This window comes from Poromitra crassiceps (assembly GCF_964638095.1).
Source record: "Poromitra crassiceps genome assembly, chromosome: 2".
In the NCBI taxonomy this organism is placed as follows: Eukaryota; Metazoa; Chordata; class Actinopteri; order Beryciformes; family Melamphaidae; genus Poromitra; species Poromitra crassiceps.
Window position 1 is genome coordinate 1,224,917 of NC_139624.1, and position 23,552 is coordinate 1,248,468.

The window sequence follows — 23,552 nt, forward strand, 5'->3', positions numbered from 1 at the left end:
GCGGAACAGCCAGGTCATCGTCCCCTCGGCCTCGCTGGACGTTGGGAAGCGATCGCCGCCACCGCCGGAGCTCTTACTCGACGACGTGCCGACAACAACAGACTCCGTCCTCGAGCGCCGCTGTAGCCCCGTCTGGCTCGGCGGCAGGTTGCCTAGGAGACGCCACGCCCTGATGACCGGCATGGGGCTGGAGCTGTTGCTCCTGGGCCGAAACTCCCCCTGGGCCTTCATGGTCTCCAGGATGCTCTTGTGCATGTTTTGGGCCACGACAGAATCGTCCACCTGCATCCATAACTGCCCGGGGCCGATGAAGGAGAGACCCCCGGTTTCAATGAAAAAGAAGCGCCCTGAATGTCCGCAAGACCTGATATTCATCAGGTGGAGGTTCACGCGGGGGGTTTCAGAGTTCAACTTAAAGGAACACTCTGCCCATTTTCAACCAGCTTTGTATCATTAGAACATCAGTGGTATATCAGAAAACTGTAAACGGTTTTGAAGTCTGTCATTTAATTTGACAGTTATTGAGTGTTAAAGTGTGGACCAGTGACATCACTGGTCCACACTAACTCAAATTAATAACTCATTAACTCAAATCAACTCTCAATAACTGTCAAACTAGATGAATGATGAATAGTTTGACAGTTATTGAGAGTTGATTTGAGTTAATGAGTTATTAATTTGAGTTAGTGTGGACCAGTGATGTCACTGGTCCACACTTTAACACTCAATAACTGTCAAATTAAATGACAGACTTCAAAACCGTTTACAGTTTTCTGATATACTACTGATGTTCTAATGATACAAAGCTGGTTGAAAATGGGCGGAGTGTTCCTTTAAGGAGGTGGATGGTTTTACTAGAGAGGCACAGCCGGTAAACACCTGTGAGCTTTTTAGTGTGACCCAGTCCCTTCCGTTTCACATTCACCTGCCACACCTCCTTAATCACAGTACGGGGGGTGAGCGTACGTGTACCATAGCCATCATCTAAATCATCAGAATCCAAGTGGCCTTTTTTCCCCTCACGTATCAACTCACCGACAGCTACGTACCAGTCCTCTTGCTCCTGCTGGTTTTCAGCCCCAATAGCAAAGGATTGGTCCTTAGTAAAGAGGGCAATGAGGTGTTTGTTTTTACAATCCTCCCTTTTGTTGACCATGAAGCACTGGTTGAGGTAAATTACCCGTTTCCGGGGAGGCGGGGCAGCAGAGCGCAGGCAGCTCCTGAACTTCTTCTCGCTGTCGTAGTACTCCAGGCGGCTCGGGCCGAGGTGGCTGGCCGCGCGCAGCACGAAGAACCTCTTGCGTCTGTGTTTCTGCTTTCTCAGGTAGCCACATTTGCGAATATCGTCCACGACGTCTGAGGTGCTGTTGACAGAGGCGTATACATGGCTGCTGTTGGCGGCGGGGAAAACGTCAGGGTCCTCCTCGGCATGCGTTACCTATAAGATATAAATATAGCACATGAGATTATCAATGAGCCCAGACATGTCCTTTGTGACTGCTTTAACCTAATGCCATCAGGAATGTGTTTTTAAACTGCCTGCATGTCAAACAAACAGAAGCAACTTTGCTTTGATTCCAGGAAGCATTAGACTTGTGAACAGCCACAGTACAAGAGGAAATGTTCACTTTGTGTTCAGTGTTCAGTGTGTGAACACATCAATTCATGCAGTTGCACTTTGACTCTTGTGCCTTTGAGCTGTTGGATATTGTTGGCCAACTATAGACAGCCCGGTGCCATTAATCCTTGTTATGATATTACCATATTTAAATGTGTTATAAATGTGTATGAATGAACTGTCACAGGCTTGGGCGGTATCTATTTTTTCATACCTTCCTGACATTAGACTTTGAAAACTGAGATGTGCTACCCTTTCATCTTGTTTGCAGTATATATACATGGCTGTTCTATGTATGTGTGTATGACATGTATGTGAACTTTGGTCTATGGATTTAATGCTATTTTCATGTTAGAGACTCAGCTTACCTGATTGGATCGTAGCCCAATTTTGACAGAGGTGCCACCCATGTTGAGGACGGACCGGGCAGCGCGCATGGTACTCTGGGTGCTTCAGAGAACAGACCTGATCCCACAGAACTCTGGCTTAATGACCTTAGAGAGAAACAACACAGCACTTTTAGTAAATAGATAGTGCGCCGAAAGCGGGAAACACACAGTGTTCAGCGAAACCTGGGGAACACACTGAGCAGGGGCGTAGGTGTAGACATATGGATTAGCAATCTATAACAAAATTCAACATAAAATCAACATTAAACATGTCAGTGGTCATTTCAGAACCACAGTGAAATATACAGCTCCTCTGCTCTCAGGTGCTGCTTCAATACTTTGACTGTCTGTTACCAGGAGTCAGCGCGCTGTCCATGGTTCTGATACTGTAGCTTTTTCTTACAGGGGGAGACTCACTGAGAGCAATGCTCAGAACTCTTTTCGGGACTGCCCTGTTCACATTCACACACACATTCATACCTGTAAGCTGACCAGTACAACCAGTCTGATCTGCTGGCCACTGATCAGCTCCAGTGGAGCAGTTTGCAGCTTGCTCTATGACCTTTCTATTTCCCCCCCATACAATAGCCTAAGTAGCTCATTCACCTGTCAAATCCAACACATTGTTGCATAATTTCTATATAGCCTAGTATGACGTGTGTGTGTGTGTGTGTGTGTGTGTGTGTGTGTGTGTGTGTGTGTGTGTGTGTGTGTGTGTGTGTGTGTGTGTGTGTGTGTGTGTGAGAGAGAGAGATTGTCACAAAATGCAGCATCATGTTATGGTCATTGACTTGTAATTTTTCTCAGATCATGATCACCATTTAAAAAATGTAATTACATTGCTCATAGTAATGTTGAATCGCTGCATGAGTGACACTGCAGCCCCCAATATACTACAATACTACTAGAGATAATTACTTTTAAAAATGAAGACAAACCAATGTTAATATCTGTTTTAATACTTAAATAATGTCATATTATGCATAATAAAGTGATTATATACCCCTATAATGTCTCTCATATTATGCTTAAACACACACACAGACAGGGATACACGGTGTGGACGTTTCATAGACCCTTCTCACGGGGGCCATTTTGTGTCGAAAAGGCAGAATAAACAGGTGCGAGCAAAACGCTAATGAGGGTTTCCACATTCCAATCATGGACGTTTGAAACCATCATTAGTGTTTTGCTCGCACCTGTGTTTATTCTGCCTTTTCGACACAAATTACCCCGTTAAAAGGGTTTATTGATGGGGCTCCGGCAAAACCATGCCCTGTGCCAAGCAAGATTAACATTGTGTGTCCAAAGCATAGGTCTAAAGTCTGCATTGATTTAGCTAAATGACAGTTCCAAACAGGGCTAGATGTAACATTAATGTTAAAATCTGAGTCTCAGACCTGAAACAAATCCTAAATTCATGTTGCATCATATGATTTAACTGTTAGCTCGAATTAATTACGGTTTAGCTAACGTTAGTTTACCTAAGGGTCGTTTTTTTTTTTTTTTTTTTTTTTTTTTAGTTATCATAATTCATAACGTTAGCTTAATGGTAGCTAGCTTACTAAGCTAACGTTTTAAGCTAAGCTAACGTTAGCTAAGAACACAAACAAAACAAAAAAGTTAATGTAGCTAATTCAAGTTTTAACGTACCTTCTTTGATGTAAGAGAGGGTGTTGCTTGGAATTTGTCGTCTTGTCGATTGCTTGACGTCTGTTCAAATTCGGCGGCCTGCATTCGAGACTTCCGGGAGAGACTTTAGACGCCCAGGAACACAGCGCCCCCGGGCGGTGAAGTAAAATTGTGGCCAAGCTCGGTATTGCAAGTCACTTGACGTGAAGTCACGGCTACTACTGCATGCTGTATGCATTTGAATGAAAGCTGCATAAAACATTGTATTTGTTTTTATTTAGCCGGAGCTGGGCACAGACCATCAGTGTGCAGTGCACTGTTCCAACATGACCATCACAAAGCCCAAACAGACGGTGTTGACTCCGGTGAGAAACAGCTTTCTGTGTTGACACTACTAGCTACTGTAACTTCACTTGCTTTGTCGTATTCAGTGGTTTCAGGATATTTGATATTGTTCGTAAACTAGTCTGAGGCTAACGTTAGCTATTGGGTTAGCTAATGGGGCAACGGTGTCAGTCTCCATTCATAGCTCAATCTGAACACTTCATGCGGCTTGTAAAAAGTGATTTGTGCTTTTCTGAAGTAACGTTATATAGCCTATCTAACTGATCTGAAACAGCTGTGATGTGTGATGCACTGTCTGTAGCTCTCCTAGCTCAAACAAACAGGAATGACAGCTATCCTTTTCCTGGTGCAATCATACCAGCGTTCTATGCTCTGCTTGGGGCCAGACTTTGATGGAGATATGCCTCCACCAGATCAGATGAAAATACACATTTCAGACTGAAATAGCCAGGCTACTGACAGATTTTTCCTAATGTGTGCATCATGTGTTTATTTGCTGTTAGGGCTGCACAATAATACATCTTATTTTAATCATCATTGTGACCATGTGCAATGAACAGAACACATCGCAAAGACAGCCTGAAATTAATGAATAACCAAAACCATTTTATTTACATGTGCTATGCCTTCACACTCATTCACACACCTTTCCCTTGCAGCGGTGCACTGACTCCACCAAAGCCCAAACACACTGTGCATAGTTTAATCTAAGAGTCGCTACCAGAGAGCCATGCTTGTGCATAGGCTATTCAATGTTTGGGGTCTATGTTAGCAGTATTAAAGCAGAAAGACATAGGAACTGTATAGCTAATATGCATACTTTAATATTTGTTTATTGCAGGCCTATAACCTGATGCTGCCAGATGGGGGCAGTCTTACCCAGCAGCCAATTTGGCAGCTACCCATGAGCCATTATGGAAGACATGCTCAGATGTGGTCAGCTTCTCTCTCCCACTGTGTCCAGCTGTTCCTTCTTGGCTCTCATCCCTGATAATGTCTGTGTTCCCCACAGTCCATTCCCTTTGCTGGGACCATCCTGGGCGCTCAGCAGCCGGGGGAGATGGTTCTGATCCAGGGCTCCGTCCTGAGTGACGCTGACAGGTACAGGGTCCAAGCGGAGGGCGGGACAGGACAGGACAAGGGGGCTTATAACACTAAACTGGTGAGTTACAGTCTGCTTTATATATATATATATATATGCTTTAAGGCTATAATATTGATTTCTTGATGTGTGTTTTTTGTGGGGCTCCTTTCCATATGTACCTGTTACAGGCATTGAGGGATTTGTAGGTGAGGAGCAGGATTTTGTACATGTAGGTGATGCGGGACCTGACCGGGAGCCAGTGGAGATGGATGAGGGTGGGGGTGATGTGCTGCCAGGGTTTAGTGGCAGGATCTTGTTACCCCGTAGTTACAGGCTAAATTCACTTCTTGTACCCTGTAATTACCCTGTAAGTACAGGTGTGGTACCCCGTAATTACCCTATAAGTACAGGTGTGGTACCCTGTAATTACCCTGTAAGTACAGGTGGGGTACCCTGTAATTACCCTGTAAGTACAGATCTTGTTACCCTGGAGTTACAGGGTTATTTGCAGGCTGTATTCTAAAGCGTTACCGAGGAGGTAAAAGTAATCAATCCGGGATCAGAATCAGAATCAGAATCAGAATCACTTTTATTGCCACAGTATGCAAGTTACATAAGAGGAATTTGTCACATCAATATACAGAGATAAGAAGTAGGAAGATAACTAAAGACAATCACAAAGTTGCAAGTGCAATCAAATCGAATCAAATCGAGTAAATATATACAATATGTACATGAGTGGTGAAGTGTTCTCTGGATCATAAATATGAATTTATGTTGAATTTACATGAGATTTACAGAATGAGTTAAATAGATGTTAAATAGGCACTGGATTTACATGAATTTACAGTCGGAGTTAAATAGAGTTTACATTGAATGTACATGAAATTTACAGGCTAAGTTAAATAGGCATTAAATGTGCAGGGAATTTATATGAATTTACAGTCCCAGTTAAACAGGCATTCAATTAGATATGAGTTACAGTTTTATGGGGGGGGGGGGGGGGGTCAGTTGAGTTTTGGAGGAGGTAGTGAGTTTGTGATGTAGGCGTGGATGAGGACTTCAGTGCTGTGTTGGGACGGGCGGAGTCTGGAGATGTTGCGGATGTGGAAGAAAGCAGACCGGGTGATGTTTTTTTATGTGGGGGTCAAAGGAAAGGGTGCTGTCCAGAATGACACAGAGGCTCTTGCTTGGGTGGAGATGGGAACAGGGAAGCCGTCGTCGATGATGATGTTTGGGGCAGTGATGTTTTGTGCTTTGGAGAGGCTGTTTTTGGAGCTGATGAGCTGGTCTTACTGCCATTTAACTTCATTACCAGGACCTGCCTTAATGCAAGTGAAAAGCAGGAGGCCATGGTGTTTATAACTAGCCAGCACATGTGTGCGCCTGATCAACAACATGTGACTCCCCATCACAAGCTACTGTGAGTTTCCTGCAACATTGTTCACTAGATTATGTAGATGCATGTAGCTGGACAGCATTTGTGGGGCTGCAGGACCTACACTCTGTTTTCTTTTGGGCATGCAGGCTTAATGTCTGCTTCCACCAAATCACCATTAACTTAAAGGCACCCTGTTATGAAATCTGGACTTTTAAATCTGACGAGAAATATTGCATGGTCTGTTCTAGCTTGCGTGCCTTGCGTGCGCTAAGCGTAACCCCTTATTATGAGATAAGAGATGAACCCAGCTTCATCAACAAACTAGGTTCTAACGGAGCTCTCAACTTTTTTACTTTTCTCCCGTTTTTCTTGTCCTGCTGCAGCCGACAGACTCATAGCACTGCTTATGACTTTTAATGAGTGCGTGAGTTACTCTTTTAAAGTTTTTAGAGCGGAGAAATCTCTGATCTCAGAGCTCCGAACACTCTAGCCCGCCAACTGGCCCGGCTGGCTAGCTTAGCCTGCTATTTCAACTAGCATCTCTTATAGCCTTTTAAACTCACTTTTAGCACGTTTATGGTATGGCTTTTCAACTGTCATAGTGCCCGGATGCCTTGCTTTTAATCGGCTTCTATATACCTCTCAATTCGTGACTGGATTACCCCTCTCCGGGACCTGGAGTGATCTGTCATCTACTCTACATCCGACCACTTCTACTACGAGTCTAATCCTCCGCATTCGGGCCCAGTTCTGGGCCCGTGCCGGTATGTTTTAATCCACGAAGTCCCTACATCTGTACATAATAATCAATACTACACCTGATCATCGCAGTGGGCTCCTTTGGAGCCCTTGCGTGTAAGTTTCCTACCTGGTTGCTATCTGCTAGCAGCGGCTTAGCTTTGCTAATCGCATTCTGATCTACTCCACCCACCATCTTAGCTCCGTGTACTGGCAGTTATTTCCTTTTCCAACAGCATGCCTCCACTTACCCCAGCTGATTCGGAGGAGTTGTCCAGCGTGAGATCAGAGGTCCTGTCCATCGAAGCCCTCCTGCATGATGTCCTTCAGCGGCAGACCCTACTCTCCTCGCGGCTGGCTGGGCTACAGAGGGACGCTTCCTCCTCCAACCCTGGGAGTCCTGCCGACAGTCCTATTCCTGGCCCTTCGTGGGCACACATCGTGAAGACGGGGAGAAGGGTTTCTCTCCCTTTGTTTTCCCCAAATGACGAGATCGACAACGATGCCATCCCGCTATCGAACTCCTTTTCGATACTGGCGCAGCTATCCGAGGCCGAGCTAACAGCAGCTAGCGATAGCATTAGCATGGAGGCTATCCCGAAACAGCCTGCCCCGACGGCCTCGGGTCACTCCAAGGTGCAGAGGAAACGTCGCGTTTCTCCCGCGACCCCACCAATAGTCCACGGAAAACGCGCACGACTGTTTTCTCCTCCCTCTGCCCCCTATCCTACCCCATGCTCCGAGTTCTCCCCCCCGAACCTCCAGCCACTGACCCATCTGCACAACACACCACTGGTCTCTCACCTGGCTAGTGGTGACGTCACCCCCAGTCCCATCATCCCGCTGACCACAGCTGCAACCAACGCTGCTAATGATCTCCTGTCCACTCCTCTTCCTGGTTTTCCTAAACTCACTGTCTTCAATGGGGACTGTAAAGATAGACAGCCTGAAATACTTATTATTGGCGATTCTATTGTTAGACAGGTTAAACTCCCAGGTGCCTTCACCTATTGTCTCCCAGGTGGCAAGGTCGTTGACATTATCATGCTGTCTCCATTGCTCGTTGACCTACATCCCACAGCTCACACACTCATTGTTCACGTGGGTACAAATGACGTCAGCAGTAAACAATCAATAGCACTCCGCAACAATCTCGAATCACTTTCCATCACAATCCAGAGTTTAGGCAAAATCTGTGTTTTTTCTGGCCCCATCCCCACACTCTCACATGGTATTGACCGTTTTAGCCGCCTATTTGGTCTGCATGAATGGCAAAAGAATTTCTGCAGTGCTACTGGGATAGGCTTTATTAGCCATTTTGATCATTTTTGGTCTAGATGGGACCTCCTCAAACAGGACCGTTTACACCCTAACATCAAGGGTGTAAAAATCCTGATTAATAATCTCATTCAGCATATTGCTTTCAGCTCAGATTGACATAGACCCCAGCATGACCCTGCCCCAGAACCCACCCTCTCCGTTGACCAGCTCTTTTTGGGTCCTGCTGTGCCCTCTGTTGGTCCACTGGTCACTTCCGGTTGTGACCTGCATACCTCACTCTCACCTCCCTGTCACGCTGACTCCCTCTTGTGGTCAGGCATACCTATAACCCACTTAGTGGCAAATAGCTTTCATCCTGCTACTCATATTCCTGTAATTATAACCCATAGACTTAATCACTTTGACCCCTCTGTAACATCCAGGACTCAGCAGAATAAATCATGTGTAAATAAAAATAATCTTTTATTAATTAAATCTGTCCAGTCTCGTACACTCCCCCAGCTTGCTGGATCCGAGCCCTGCAAGTTGGCTTTGTTAAACGCCCGCTCTATTGCCAACAAATCATTCATTTTGAATGATTTTTTCATCTCCAGAGACTTGGACTTCTTGCTCCTCACAGAGACTTGGCAAAAATGCGAAGATTTTACCTCTTTGATTGAGTTATGCCCACCAGAATGCTCTTTCACCTGTGCACCTAGAACCACTGGCCGAGGTGGAGGCCTAGCCATGGTGTATAGAAACCGCTTCCTATCTCGGGTGGTTAGCTCAGGACTTTCCTTTTCTTCGTTTGAACTTTTAATGACTAAAGTCGGGCGTTCTAATCCGTTTTATTGTATTTTAATTTATCGCCCCCCTGGTCCAAACAGTTCATTTTTATCTGATTTCGGTGAATTTTTAGCCTCCATCATTAAATTTGAGAGGATTTTAATTGTTGGGGATTTTAATGTCCATGTAAACGACCCAACAAACAGTTTTGCTGTTGACTTTTTAAGTATCACTGATTCTTTTAACTTTGTTCAACATGTCAGAGGCCCAACGCATGCTATGGGTAACACTCTGGACCTTGTTTTTTCTTTTGGTTTAAACATTGACAGTGTCGGCGCTGTTGTGTTGCCCGTGACCGACCACGATTGTATTACTTTTAATTTGTCCTTTAACACTGATTGTCCATCCGGTAAGCGAGTGAAGTGCTCACGGATGTTAAATTCCCTCTCTGTAGAGAATTTCTGTTCTGTTTTTAACTCAGGTAGTATGGTGCAGCCTTCCCACCGCGATGTAAATTGTTTAGTCGGTTCTTTTAACTCGCACTGTGCTATAATTTTAGATAAAGTTGCTCCACTAAAAACGCGAACTGTCCCTTTGGCTAAACCCTCTCCTTGGTTGAATGATGACATTTAGACGCATATATCGGAGTGTGGAAGACCACTAAGCTCCAGGAACATCGCATCCATTTTAAAGAACTTTTAATTGAATTTAACACTATGGTCAGTGTTGCAAGGGCTTCCTATTTTGCACAGCTGATCTCTTCTAGTAGGCGTGACCCCAAAGTTCTTTTTGAGACCATAAATAATATTACGAGTCCCCCATCACCTGCTGTACCTGTGTCTTCTGACAAGGACTGCAATGATTTTCTTTCATTTTTTGTGGACAAAGTTGCCAAGGTTAGGTCAAGCATCATCCCGTCCGCCTCCCCCCTACCTGTCTGTCCTAACCGGCAACCAACACTGAGTCATTTTTCTCCCATCTCCCTGCAAGATTTAACTGAGCTAGTCAGTACCATGAAAACCTCCTCCAGCCCTCTAGACATTTTACCAACATCTCTGCTGAAGGATGCAATCACCACCATAGGCCCCTGTCTGCTCTCCATTATAAATTGTTCCCTTGAATCCGGTTGTGTCCCCTCTTATTTTAAACAGGCTGTTGTCCAGCCACTTCAAAAAAAAAAAAACCTCGATCCATCCCTACCCTGCAACTATCGGCCAATTTCTAAGTTGCCTTTCATTTCTAAGATTTTAGAAAAGGTTGTTACAAAACAACTCACTACTGTCTTAAACAACCACAACATTTTTGATCGCTTTCAATCAGGTTTTCGTCAGAGACACTCTACTGAGACAGCCCTTCTTAGAGTCTCTAACGACATTCTGATGGCCTCTGATGCTGGCAAATGCTCTGTCCTGGTGCTGCTTGATCTCAGTTCAGCCTTTGACACCGTGGATCACAGCATCTTGATAGACCGGCTCAGAGAGTGGGTGGGCCTCTCAGGGAGCGCCCTAGAGTGGTTCTCTTCTTATCTTTCTGGTAGGAGTTTTACTGTGGCTGTAGGCCCTCATGGATCTGAGGCCGCTCCTTTAACCTGTGGGGTGCCGCAGGGTTCCATTATGGGTCCAGTTCTGTTCGCTCTCTACATGCTTCCTCTTGGCCTCATAATCAAACAGTTTAAGGGGATCTCTTACCACTGTTATGCTGACGATATTCAATTGTATTTTTCTTTTGTTCCTGGCGGTGCTGACGATTTCATTGTATTGCATGACTGCTTGTCCGCAATTAAGGACTGGATGGCTAGTAATTTTCTTCAGCTAAATGCCAGTAAGACAGAAGTGATGATCATTGCTGCTGATAACATTGCTGCGAAGGTGGCTAATTGTATTGGGTCCCTAAACCAGAATGTGCGATCCAGCATGAGAAATCTGGGTGTCTTTTTTGATCAGGCCATGCTCTTTGAAAAACATATTAAGTCCCTGTCACGTACATGCTTTTTTCATCTTAGAAATATTTCAAAGCTCAGGTCCATTGTGTCACACTCCGAGCTAGAGATGATTATACACGCTTTTGTGTCATCTCGCTTGGATTATTGTAATTCTCTTTTTACTGGCCTTTCCAAATCCTCTCTGGACCATCTTCAATTAATCCAAAATGCTGCTGCCCGTTTACTGACCAGGTCCAGTAAGTATTGTCATATCACTCCAGTCCTGGCCTCGCTGCACTGGCTTCCGGTTAGTTTCAGAATCCAGTTCAAAGTGCTCGTTATAACATACAGAGCCCTGCATGGTCAGGCACCGGCATACCTGGGTGATCTGCTCCTTTCTCATGTTCCCAGCAGGTCACTGAGGTCTGCTGACCAGTGCCTTTTAGTTGTTCCCCGTACTAGGCTCAAAACCAAAGGGGATCGAGCTTTTGAGTCCGTGGCACCAAGGCTGTGGAACTCTCTTCCTCACGATCTGAGAACTGCTGCCTCTGTGGACATTTTTAAGCGGCGGCTAAAAACGCTTCTATTCACACAGGCCTTTGTCTAGGGACTCACTCTTTTAATTTTATTTCAATTTTATTTGACTGCTCCTCTGAAATTTGATCTGTAGTCCTGTATTTTTGTATTTGACTGTTATTTGCTTTTGTCTTTTTGTTTTGTTTTTCTGTTGTTATTTTATCCTGTATGTATTTTAACTTGTGAAGCACTTTGTGAGTTTTCTCTGTGAGAAGTGCTATATAAATAAAATTTACTTACTTACTTACTTCTAGCTAGATTTAATATGTTTACTAGCTCACTAGTAGTACTAACTAGCTACTAGCTCTCCATAACCACGTTTTTACCCTGTAGTAGAATTGTGTCCTGTTACACGTCTGTATTGTGATGTAGTGTGGTGTGTTGCTGAGTTAGCTTCTTACCTTGTTTTTGGGAGGTTGAATACCCAGCAAAATACACAGTTGGCATCAGTGAAGGGGTTGAACTTTGGACTGAGGTATTTAGTACATGAACAAAAAACTCATATTTTATAATGGCAGCACTAATTTGCATAGTAGCATGCCACAGATACATGTGGCCACTTCAGGAATAGTTTTATTATGATCCTTGACCCTCAAAACATGGGTCTAGACACCTTATTTGTTCAGTTATCTGCAATATTGGCTGAGATATAGTGAAAATATACTTTTTGGTGATGGCGGCACTAATTTGCATAAAAATGATATGTGGGACATTTTCACAACTTTTTAACATAGCTCATCATATTATATTATATTTTTCCAATCTAGAAATGCTGATTAGAAGTATATTTCCGGGGGGTGCATGATACCCCCTCCTTCCTACTAGACTAGATGTATTGTATTTCTTAGCAAGAGCTCAGTGCCAAACCAAAAGGAGTTCAGTATTAATGATGAGGTTTGGAAACTCATGGAAAATGAAGACATCATGGAATTAAGGAACTCATACAGATTACAGGAGTTGTATTTTTATTTTTGTAGAATTTTAAATGAAAAATGTTGTAACAATTGGAAGGTGTGTTTGTTTAACTTTACCTAATAAACATACTGTAAAGTTTGGAAAAAATATTGTATTCTTTGCTGTGGTCAAAATGAAAATTTGGTTACTGTCTGTTACTAACTGAAGAGTTATCGTAACTGTCAGCACTGATGCACTGTCTCTAGCTCTCCTAGCTCCTCCTAGCTCAAACAAACAGGAATGACAGCTATCCTTTTCCTGGTGCAATCATACCAGCGTTCTATGCTCTGCTTGGGGCCAGACTTTGAGGGAGATATGCCTCCACCAGATCAGATGAAAATACACATTTCAGACTGAAATAGCCAGGCTACTGACAGATTTTTCCTAATGTGTGCATGTGTTTATTTGCTGTTATAGGGCTGCACAATAATAAATCATATTATGTGCATAGGCTATTCAATGTTAGTAGTAGTTTATTTGACACAATGTAAAATCCACATAAAAAAGCTTCAAATGAAGACAGTTTACATACATTAACACATGCCGAGGATTAAGTACAATAAACTTTATAAAGCCAAAGGCTTATTTCCATTGTGATCCTCTTGGGGTGCGGGTGCGGGTGTTTGGGGTCTATGTTAGCAGTATTAAAGCAGAAAGACATAGGAACTGTATAGCTAATATGCATACTTTAATATTTGTTTATTGCAGGCCTATAACCTGAATGCTGCCAGATGGGGGCAGTCTTACCTAGCAGCCACTTTGGCAGCTACCCATGAGCCATTATGGAAGACATGCTCAGGTGTGGTCAGCTTCTCTCTCCCACTGTGTCCAGCTGTTCCTTCTTGGCTCTCATCCCTGATAATGTCTGTGTTCCCCACAGTCCATTCCCTTTGCTGGGACCATCCTGGGCGCTCAGCAGCCGGGGGAGATGGTTCTGATCCAGGGCTCCGTCCTGAGTGACGCTGACAGGTCCCGGGTCCGAGCGGAGGGCGGGACAGGACAGGACAGGACAGGACAGGACAGGGGGGCTTATAACACTAAACTTGTGAGTTACAGTCTGCTTTAAGGTGATGACACAGCAAGACGTCCTTGGCTGAAAAACATTTGAGAACCTCTGCCTTAATGCATGTAAAAAGCAGTAGGCCATGGGGTTAACTAGCCAGCACACGCGCCTGATCAACATGTGACTCCAGATCACAAGCTACGGTGGGTTATGTTCCAGCAACATTGTTAACTTGATGTTACTGCATTTCTTAGCAAGACTTCATTGACAAACTGATATATCAATTCAAGAGAGAAAAATCATCACCGTTCATCATTCAATATCTCTAAAATTGAGGATCCAAAAATGTTCTCATTTTGTCAGGCAGGGACTTAAGTTACTTACACTGCTAACACTATGCTTTAAAAAAAAACATTTCATTGTTTGCTATCAATAATGTCTCAAATAATGTTGTTAGAATAGATGTCACATATTTCAAATGGAAATATCTTGTTTTGAAATAGTTCAGTTGCAGGGTGAGGATAGTGACACACTGGGAAACTGTTGAAACAATGTACAGAGTAGATGAGCACTGAAACACACAGGCAACATCTATTCAAATGATCTCTCTGCAACAAGCTGTTTGCATGTGATTCACCACCACAGTCAACCAGACAGGCACAAGACTACTTTCAACCTAGCCTACACAAGAACCTCTTATCATAGAGGCATGTTGCATTTTGTATTCCTTACAAGGACAATTTTAAGATGAAGCATACAAATTAGGCTACAAGTAGCCTATGTATTAATAACCTACAAGTATAAGCCAAGTTAGGGTTTCATGTCTCTACATCCACATTGTTTCGTTGTTTCCGTTTCTGTTTTTAAAAATGCAAAAAAAGGAAGAAAAAGAATGACGTCATAGGCTGTGTATCTGATCACGTCTTGCAGCAGGATGACTCACAAGAAATACATAGACTGGCTTTTGAAATGCTTTTGAAATAGGATGTTGCTTTATACATGAGTCAGTGGATCAATGGTGTTTTGTTCACACTCAATCTTATTTAAACAGTCTATTTGGCTTTGGAGGAATTATCTATTAACAGGCTAAACTGGTTGACATTCATTATAATTAAAACTGCTGTATTAAGCAATATTTGATGTTAAAATAAGTAGCCTATATTCTGAGTGATGAGCATGGGCACGGGCACCCCTCAGCAAAAAGATGTTCCTCTGTGACTGACAGGCTATTCATAGTTGGGAAGTGGTCTAATCTAATAATGGGGGATTCTCTATCCTAGTCCGAGCAGATGCCCTCCTCTCTCACCACAAGAAGAGAGGCATCTTACCACGGAGTCATTATGCCAAAGAACTAGTTGCCATGCTGCCATGCCATAGAATTAGTTTCCATGCCACTTCTCCTCCATGGTCGCTGTACCCGCGCTGGCTCGCTCTGCTTCCAGTAAAGTTTAAGTTTACTGTTTACTGAGTAAACAGAGAGATAAGGTCGACACTCCGTCACTCCGCCCACAGACAGACGCACAGAGCAGCTGAATTGCCTCCCTGTGTGTGTCCACTCCGCGGGGGTTTAACGCCTCCCATTCGCAGCGGAGGAACTGAGCCTGAGGAACTCGCTATAAGAGTTGGAATTTGTTGAGAGATAACATGAGTGTGCTATCGGATCTGACAACATACAGGAGAATGTTATATTTATTAATACACATGCATTTCTTATTGTCATGCCTCGTCAATTTGTCAGGGGCGAACTCTACGCATTTACCAAGGATGACATTTACAGACAGAGGTAAGACCCCGCCTCTCTCTCTCTCTCCCTCTCTCTCTCTCTCTCCCTCTCTCTCGTCTCAGACAAATACATTGAAACATTAAATAGCCTACAATTAACATGTCATGTAGCCTAGAGAGGCGAACATTTTTTAATGTTTTCTGATGTTTGAGGAAAGTTCAGCGTTTTGATAAACAAACCGCGTTTATGGAGCCAGCCTTGATCTGTCTCACTCTAGCCTTGTTGTTTATAATGTTTACATTATTTAAAAAATGTGACAGTTCACACAACTTTAATACGACATAGTACACAGAGGCCTACATCAGACTCTTGAGCTATCTGCTCTCACTCAGAATGTCAAAAAACGATGTCATGTAGCCTACAGATAGGCTATCGTTTTTGAACGTTTGTTTGGCACACGACTCTGCCTGCTTTTGCGGTGTCCAACCGACATCACTGATAAAAAAAAAATAGAAAGAAATTGGCTCGAGCCAGAGAAACTCTGGCATAACAGTTAATTTATTATATTGAAGTCGGTAGTGATGCCATATCAGAATCAGAAAAACTTTATTGATCCCTGAGGGGAAATTGGGACATGCTACAGTTGCTCGTAGGCCTACTCATGCAGGCATGTAAAAATATCAACATAAGCATCAAACATAAGAGACATAGGACTGTTCCATAACAATAAAATGGAATAAAATAGAATAGCCTACAATAGAAGTTACGTAGCCTATGTACAGTAAAGTGTCACAAAAATGTGCCTTCTCCATCAGTCATTCTCAGTAGGCTACCATTTAGTAAAGTGAAATATCGAGGTAGCCTACCTACTATTTCCTTACATATCGCAGAGGGGTATAGTAATAATATATTATACATTTATTACAATAAATAAATAATATACAATTATTACATAATTTATATGTTGTGTCCTTGTATCTGTACTGTATGTATTTTTATGGAACATTTGAGTCTGTAATAAAGTCATCAATCATCAATCAATAATAGTAGTAGTAGTAATAATAATAATAACAATAATACAACAGTGATAATATAATAATAATAAAATAAAATAACGATAATAACGATAATAATATAATATAATATACTGTGGCTTGCGGAAGCCAACTGGTCTAGTGCATAGATATATGGTCTAGTGGTTCTAAGAGACTACCTTATTCCTGGAACTACGTTTCCCATGATTCTCAGCCGTTGCCGGTTGTCGACTTCCTGTTTACATTTTTTTCACTAGCAAGGACGTGCACGCCACTGTCAAATAGTGGGAACGTTTGGCTTATTTATCCGAAATGGCTAAAAATAGTAACGTTGTGTGGTTGCATAGCGGCGATATTTTACAAAAACGAGGTGAATGTCAATCCACTCGTACTGTACGGGCTTATTTTAGCCGAAATTGCTAAACATAGTACGGTATGTGGTTGCATAGCGTCCGCTTTTGTTTTGAAGGCTAAACGTCCAAACCGGAACTTATTATTTGGTCATTGAGCGGAGCTCTTTCGAGATTCAAGATATTGTCACTCCGTTGTACAATTATGCACGTGTGAAATTATTATGCAGGGGGGCTCCATTACAAGACATAGGTAGGTACAAAGTCACAACAATTATTAAGATTATTTTTCGCTCTGAACGCTATGAACGGTGCTGGGCGGAAACAGGCAACAGCAGCTGGAAACAAGGAGGGAGGCTGTCATGGAAGCGCCCACGGTCTCATCAGGAAACTCGTGAATACATTGTTGAGATCACTAAACTAACTATAGAGCGCCACAGACACATTAAAGATCCCTAAAGACTCTGGGAATATCAGTGTGTGTTTTCTTGTTATGGAGGGGTCAGAGCAGAAGCAGACCTGGGGTCAGCTGTAAGATCTCCCTTATAATCAGTCAAAATCATTTAGTTATAGCTTTCACTATTCACGTCTCAGTATTTGTATCACCTGCTTGTTTTACTTAAACATACCCCCTTAAGGTTCAGGATATAGTGCAGATCTCAAGGTTGAACTTGCCATCCCTTGAAATAAAATTGGTCAAAAACCATCGCCTTTGTTTTGTAGTGTCCCACCAACAGTTTTGTATTTGTGTCTTGCACAGGCAAAATGTATCATTCACATGTCTTTCTATTTCAGAGAAAGTGTTCAAAAGGTTACATTTACCAGGAGATGGAACACCCATGCAGATTCTCCAAGATGCACACCCGGACACTGTCATAGCTGCAGCACAAAGAAACCTGCACTCAGTCAACTTTCAAAAGCACAAGGTATGTTCATACTGTATGTACTCAGGGATGTTGTGTTATTGAATGCTGAAGACTATGTACATTTTGTAGATTGCACTGTAGCCTATGTGAGGTGTTCTGTGTACTACTACTGTGTAACTTGCAATATGTGTCTGCACACATTCCTGTATATTGTACTCTGAGAAAAAAGTGTTTGCTATTCTGATCCATATGCCGGATATGGAAGTTCCAATTTGCTGAACAATAATTCTAACAGTTTTTGGAAATCATTAGGAGTTGATTAGTTCATTGCTGGGAGGCAAACGTGTTTTCAATCAAACTACACGTTGTTAATCCATAATTAAATGGAGAAAAGTGACAGACTTTTTATTTTTTTGTTTACAGCCTGTTGAGGAAAGGACTGTGCCGTGGAAGGAATGCACCAGTGACCAAGTGAGTATCTCACAAGGTGATGTAATAGAGACGAGCCTAGCACAGTAGGATCTGTCTGTGAGTGATGGTTATTCTCCTGTTCCACTCACTGTGACGTGGAACCCTGTGAGTGATGGTTATTCTCCTGTTCCACTCACTGTGACGTGGAACCCTGGATCTGAGCTTCAGCTCAATACATAACATCATGTCACCTCAATATTTGCTTATGCTCGTGTCCGTCAGGCTAGTTGCCATGACAACATCACTGTGCTTCACAAGAGGAGCGAGACCAACCAGCTGTTCCTGTGTGCAACTGATGACAAGGGAACCATCTGCTGTGATATGGTAAGAGATAGCAGAACCACAACTATTTCTGTTACTATTAGAAATAATGGATCTCATTGTACTCTGCTCTAGAATTACATCTAGCAACAGCAGTGAATACAAATTGTAATGACCTGTCAATCCAACAGTGTGTCCAGTAGCTATGAGTGTTTCCAGTATATGGACTTTCTATTGATGTAGTTTGTTCTAAATGTTGTATAGGGCAGGCTAAATAATAATTAGAGGACTTGTGTGCTCTGTCAATACAATGTTGGCTGTTGCTGGTTATTTGTATTAACAGACTTATTCCCTTGCAGAATATAACAGAGCTGTCATCTCCTGAGCAGCCATCTTGCACTCCACACATGGGAAAAATAATGACAAGGGTGAAGGAAGGTGAACCATCTGTCCTTAGTGGTGAGTGCCTCTACATATATATACATATATATACATATATATATATATATATATATATATATATATATATATATATATACTGTATGTTTCTTTCCTGTTTCACCAGAGTACTGCCATCCTGTCTAGAAGGCAGCTTATATCTGCATTTAAAGGGATAGTTGTGGTTTTTTCATGTGGGGTTGTAGGAGGTCCTTGCCGACACGACAGTCAGTGCTATGAGGTAGGATGCAGCCGTCACGGTCTCAGTTTGGAGAAATGGAGAGCGGCCGCGTCACGCACGTACAGCTGTCTGCCAGTGGCGTGGAGGACAGACATTTTGGAGGGCAGGTGCTCAAGTGGAAAAAAGGGCACCCCTCTCATAATACAGATGGATTAATACAGAGTGTGGTGCCTCTGGGTGACCACACTTAAAGTGCCCACCTCCTTCCAATTTACATGTCAAAAAAAACTATGACACTTAAAGACCACAGGTTTGCATGAACTTATTGAGTCAGTCACATCATGATCAAACCCACTAACGGGTGCTCCTTCAGAGAAAATGTGACATGTCTCTGACTGAACACTCTGAACCTCAGTTTGTTGACTGAACTGCTCTTGTCTGCAAACAAAAGCAAACGATCACAGCTAATTGTTAGTCTTGTCTTTCCAGAGAGCGCAGGACGTGCAGACCTCTACATCACTCACTCGAGTCCCTCTACAGACTTGGTTGGCATCTACAAGTTTGGAGAGAAAGGAGTCGGACCAGCGAACCACGGAAAGGGTACTCATACTGTCATACATAGATGATCTCTGTAAAAGCTCAGGAGCGCCCTGTTCACGTTCACATCAGGGGCGTAGCTATGGGTGGGCCTGGCTGGGCCTAGGCCCACCCACTTCTTGTCTAGGCCCATCCAATCGCGAGACTTTAAACTTCTAAATGGCTGACATTACTGTCTTTCAGAGGCTGTATTGGGCTGATTTTTAGAGAGGGAGTGAGCGTCCTGCTATCATATGAAACTAGAAGACCTAAGACCTGCATTGGTGCCAACCCTGTCATGTTAACTTGAAGGGGGGTAAATAATGACCCCTTCAAATAATGCTCTAAATTTAGGCTAGATTTTGGTCAGGAAAAAAGTAGTCTCGACGCCAGACCCATGAGAGTTCTTACGCTGATACACTACGTTACTGCATGCTGCAGAGCTCTCTCTGGGTCTGGGACACTTTCCCTCAGCCGGCTGGTTATGGGAGGGAACCGTTCACTTGGCCAGTCATATGCCAGGGATGGATTCAGTCCTCTCCAATCAGTAACGACTTTGCGATCAGACGACACGGGAGGCGCAGCCCATTTTTCGAACCGATCTCTCATCGGTGCTACGACCTGTCACTCATTCAATTGCAACCCGCCTTCAAAAACCAGCAGTGGCTGTGTAGTGTCACAGACTCACTTATGTAGTATGTTAGAGCGCAGCGATTCAACGTAATATTTGAGTCTGGGGAGAGACTAGGGAAAAAGTGGCATGTCCATTTTCAAAAGGGTCCCTTGACCTCTCACCTCAAGATATCTGAATGAGAATGTGTTGTAGCGGTACCCATGAGTATTCCCTTTACATACATCCCTTTACATACAAACATGCATTTTTGCATGCAGTATAATTATTGTTATTGTTATTAGAAAATACTGTAGGATAGTAGAAATGATGTGATGATGCTGCCATGCTAGCATTACTTATGTCAGCATGTATTTGGAGCTGAGCTAAGTGCTGTTTGAATCCTCTGCCCACAAGGCTTGGTCAGTGTCAAAAGTGGGGTTTTGCTCAGTGTCAAAAGGGCGTAAGTGCAATTACACCCTTTTGACAGCAAAACAAACTTTGAATGACTTTGCAGTACACTATACCAGAGGTTCTCAAATGTTTTTCAGCCAAGGACCCCTTACAAGATAGAAAATATACCGGGGACCCCCTCATTCTGATTTTGGGCTAAGCCTAATTGTTTCCATGGTAACATGCTTGACTTTTAAATTGATAGGTTTGTTAGATTAGAATGTAATCCATGAACCATTTTAGATTTAAAGCATAACATATTTTCATTGAACTATGAAGCTTTTGCAAAACAAAGTTTTCATTTTTATTTTCCTGAAAACCTTTCGCGGACCCCCTGGCAAAGTGCCACGGACACCCATTTGAGAACCACTGCTCTATACAATGATTTCCCTGACCCTTTGAACAAATCAAACGGCCTGTCATGTTACCTAAAGAGCAGGTGGACCATGTGTCCCAGGACACATGACTTATTGATGTGTCCTTGCTGGGACACATTCAAAGAACTGTAAACCACTGTAAAACTCTTACTATCAGACCTCATCTTGACCAGTTCACACTCAAAAACCTTATAGAATAACATTTGAAAGTATTTAATGGGAATATTAACATATTTATATTCATCTAATATTGACCTAGAATATGAATTGGAATGTATAATAGTAGAAATGATGTTATCATGCTGCAAAGCTAGCATTACTTATGTCAGCATGCATTTTGAGCTGACCTAAGTGCTGTTAGGATCCTCCAGTCTACCCACAAGGCTTGGTCAGTGTCAAAAGTGGGGTTTTGCTACTGTAGGTGTCAAAATGGCATACATGATGCAGTTACACCCTTTAGACAGCAAACAAACCCTACTTTTGCTGTCTTTGCAGTGAGCTATACAATGATTTGTACATATACAATTATTTATTTATCTTACTCGTGCTTATAGCGGACATTCTACATAAAACTTATTTTATATAATGTAAATAGCAGTTAACCATAGATAGATAGATAGAGATAGATAGATAGATTTTTATTTCTGTGTCATGCACCGTATTCATGGTGCCCAGCCCGTCTGGGCTTACAAGACACAAATCATTCAAGTTCAACAATACAAACAAATCAACAAACGAGCTACAAAACGCTCAAACATAAACAAGACAGAGTTATATATTCAGATGAACAACTTCTCCATTCTGAGTTTCCAAGCCCTCCCAATAAACCTGGCCAAACTGAAGACTTCATCTCTGAATAACCATTCCAACTTAGCATCATCTCCTAACCAAAATAGCTCAGGTTTCTTCAGTCAGATTGAAAAAAGAAACAATCCGCACACCGAGGAGCTCCCGTTTAGGTTATTTTTATTTGCAACACAGCGTGACGTTTCGGGCCACACTGGCCCTTCCTCAAGACGCTTTCTGGAGTGGCAGAGAGACGCCGTCTTAAATACCCGTATCAATATACATGACATCACCAGGTGTCCAGCAATTAGTAATTAGTAAAGTTAAAATAAAGATGTACACACATAAAAAATTCTAGGCACAAATGTATAGATTCTAACAGTATATATATACAGTGTAGACAAATAGGACAGAAATAATTCTACATGTCACCCAAGAGGGGAGTAGTTTGTGGGCTCTATATTATAATAAGTATTTAAGTAAAGTTTGAAAGAGGCCCAAAACAAATACAAAAATGCATGTAAATACATCCCTGGAGGCGACTTCATTGACCACAACATATTACATTTGCAGAAATGGGGACCTAGTCTATAACTTAAAACAAATAGTAATTAGAAAGTTTTTAAAAAATACAAAAATACCACTTATGAATGAGATCACCACTAGAAGGGAGAGAGAACAATAGAGAGAGAGCATTACAGTAGGGACATCCTAATACCAGGTTGAGTATAGGATTACATCACCCTCTATAGAAAAGGTCTCATATCAAAGTCCTCATTTAGGCCTTTTGGGGCCATAGTGCCCAATGTATATATCCAGAATAATTCTCTTTTGAGTAGCAAGTTATTAATGTCACCCCCTCTGCGTGGCAGTTTAAGAGCCTCAATCCCAATATATTTGAGAGTGGATACAGAATGTTTAGCAGAGGTAAAGTGGACAGCCACCGGGCTAGTTGTTACATTGTTTCTGATTGTACTGCGGTGTTCAGAGATACGAGTTTTGAGTGATCTCAGAGACTTGCCTATATATGAAAGTCCACATGGACAATGCAGCATATAAATAACATTGACAGTGGAACATGAGATAACACTTTTGATTTTATATTTTTTACCACTGTGAGGATGGTAGAAACAATTGGTTTTATAAGTGAAATTACACTGTTGACACCGGCCAGAAGGATAATTCCCAGAGGGGATCGAGCTGAGGAAATGAGCAGGTGGAATAGGTGGGAGGTCTGCCCTCACCAACATATTCCGTAGATTGGGAGGCCTTTTATAGACCACCAAAGGCGGTTTGGGAAAACACGCCTTGAGTGCTGGATCACTATCAATAATGTGCCAATGTTTTTTTATAGTTTTCTCAATCTCTCTGGAGACAGGGGAATATTCTATGGCACAGACCACTCGGTTTTCTTTAGATTTGGGTCTAGTGGACTCCAGGCACTGAGTCTGGGAGACATTGGAAAATCGTGTAGTAGCATTTTTTATCCAGCTCTCTTGATAATCCCTTTTTCTGAATCTGGTCTCAAGGTCCATGATTTGAGTTTGGAAATCTTCATTAGAACTGCAAATTCTTCTGATCCGGTTACATTGAGAAATAGGTAAACTCTTTTTGAGTGGTGTGGGATGATATGAAGAGCCATGGAGAAGAGAGTTTCTATCGGTAGGTTTACAGTATAGGTCAGTTTTAAGGCAATTATTTTCTTTTATAACCCACATATCCAAAAAATTCATTTTAGT

The 23,552-nt window shown here is 42.5% G+C and overlaps 1 protein-coding gene across 1 annotated transcript in view; it reads left to right on the forward strand.

The window, feature by feature from the left end:
- Window positions 1-15,324: 15,324 nt before the first annotated feature.
- The window catches only part of LOC310791620 (semaphorin-7A-like), a 28,587-nt gene continuing 20,359 nt past the window's right edge, over window positions 15,325-23,552 (forward strand). The window contains exons 1-6 of the mRNA XM_083653284.1: window positions 15,325-15,470; window positions 17,590-17,720; window positions 18,084-18,131; window positions 18,354-18,455; window positions 18,752-18,851; window positions 19,501-19,611. Coding sequence (XP_083509410.1) covers window positions 15,332-15,470; window positions 17,590-17,720; window positions 18,084-18,131; window positions 18,354-18,455; window positions 18,752-18,851; window positions 19,501-19,611 — 631 coding nt within the window. The 5' untranslated portion in view covers window positions 15,325-15,331. The remainder of the gene's footprint in view (window positions 15,471-17,589; window positions 17,721-18,083; window positions 18,132-18,353; window positions 18,456-18,751; window positions 18,852-19,500; window positions 19,612-23,552) is intronic.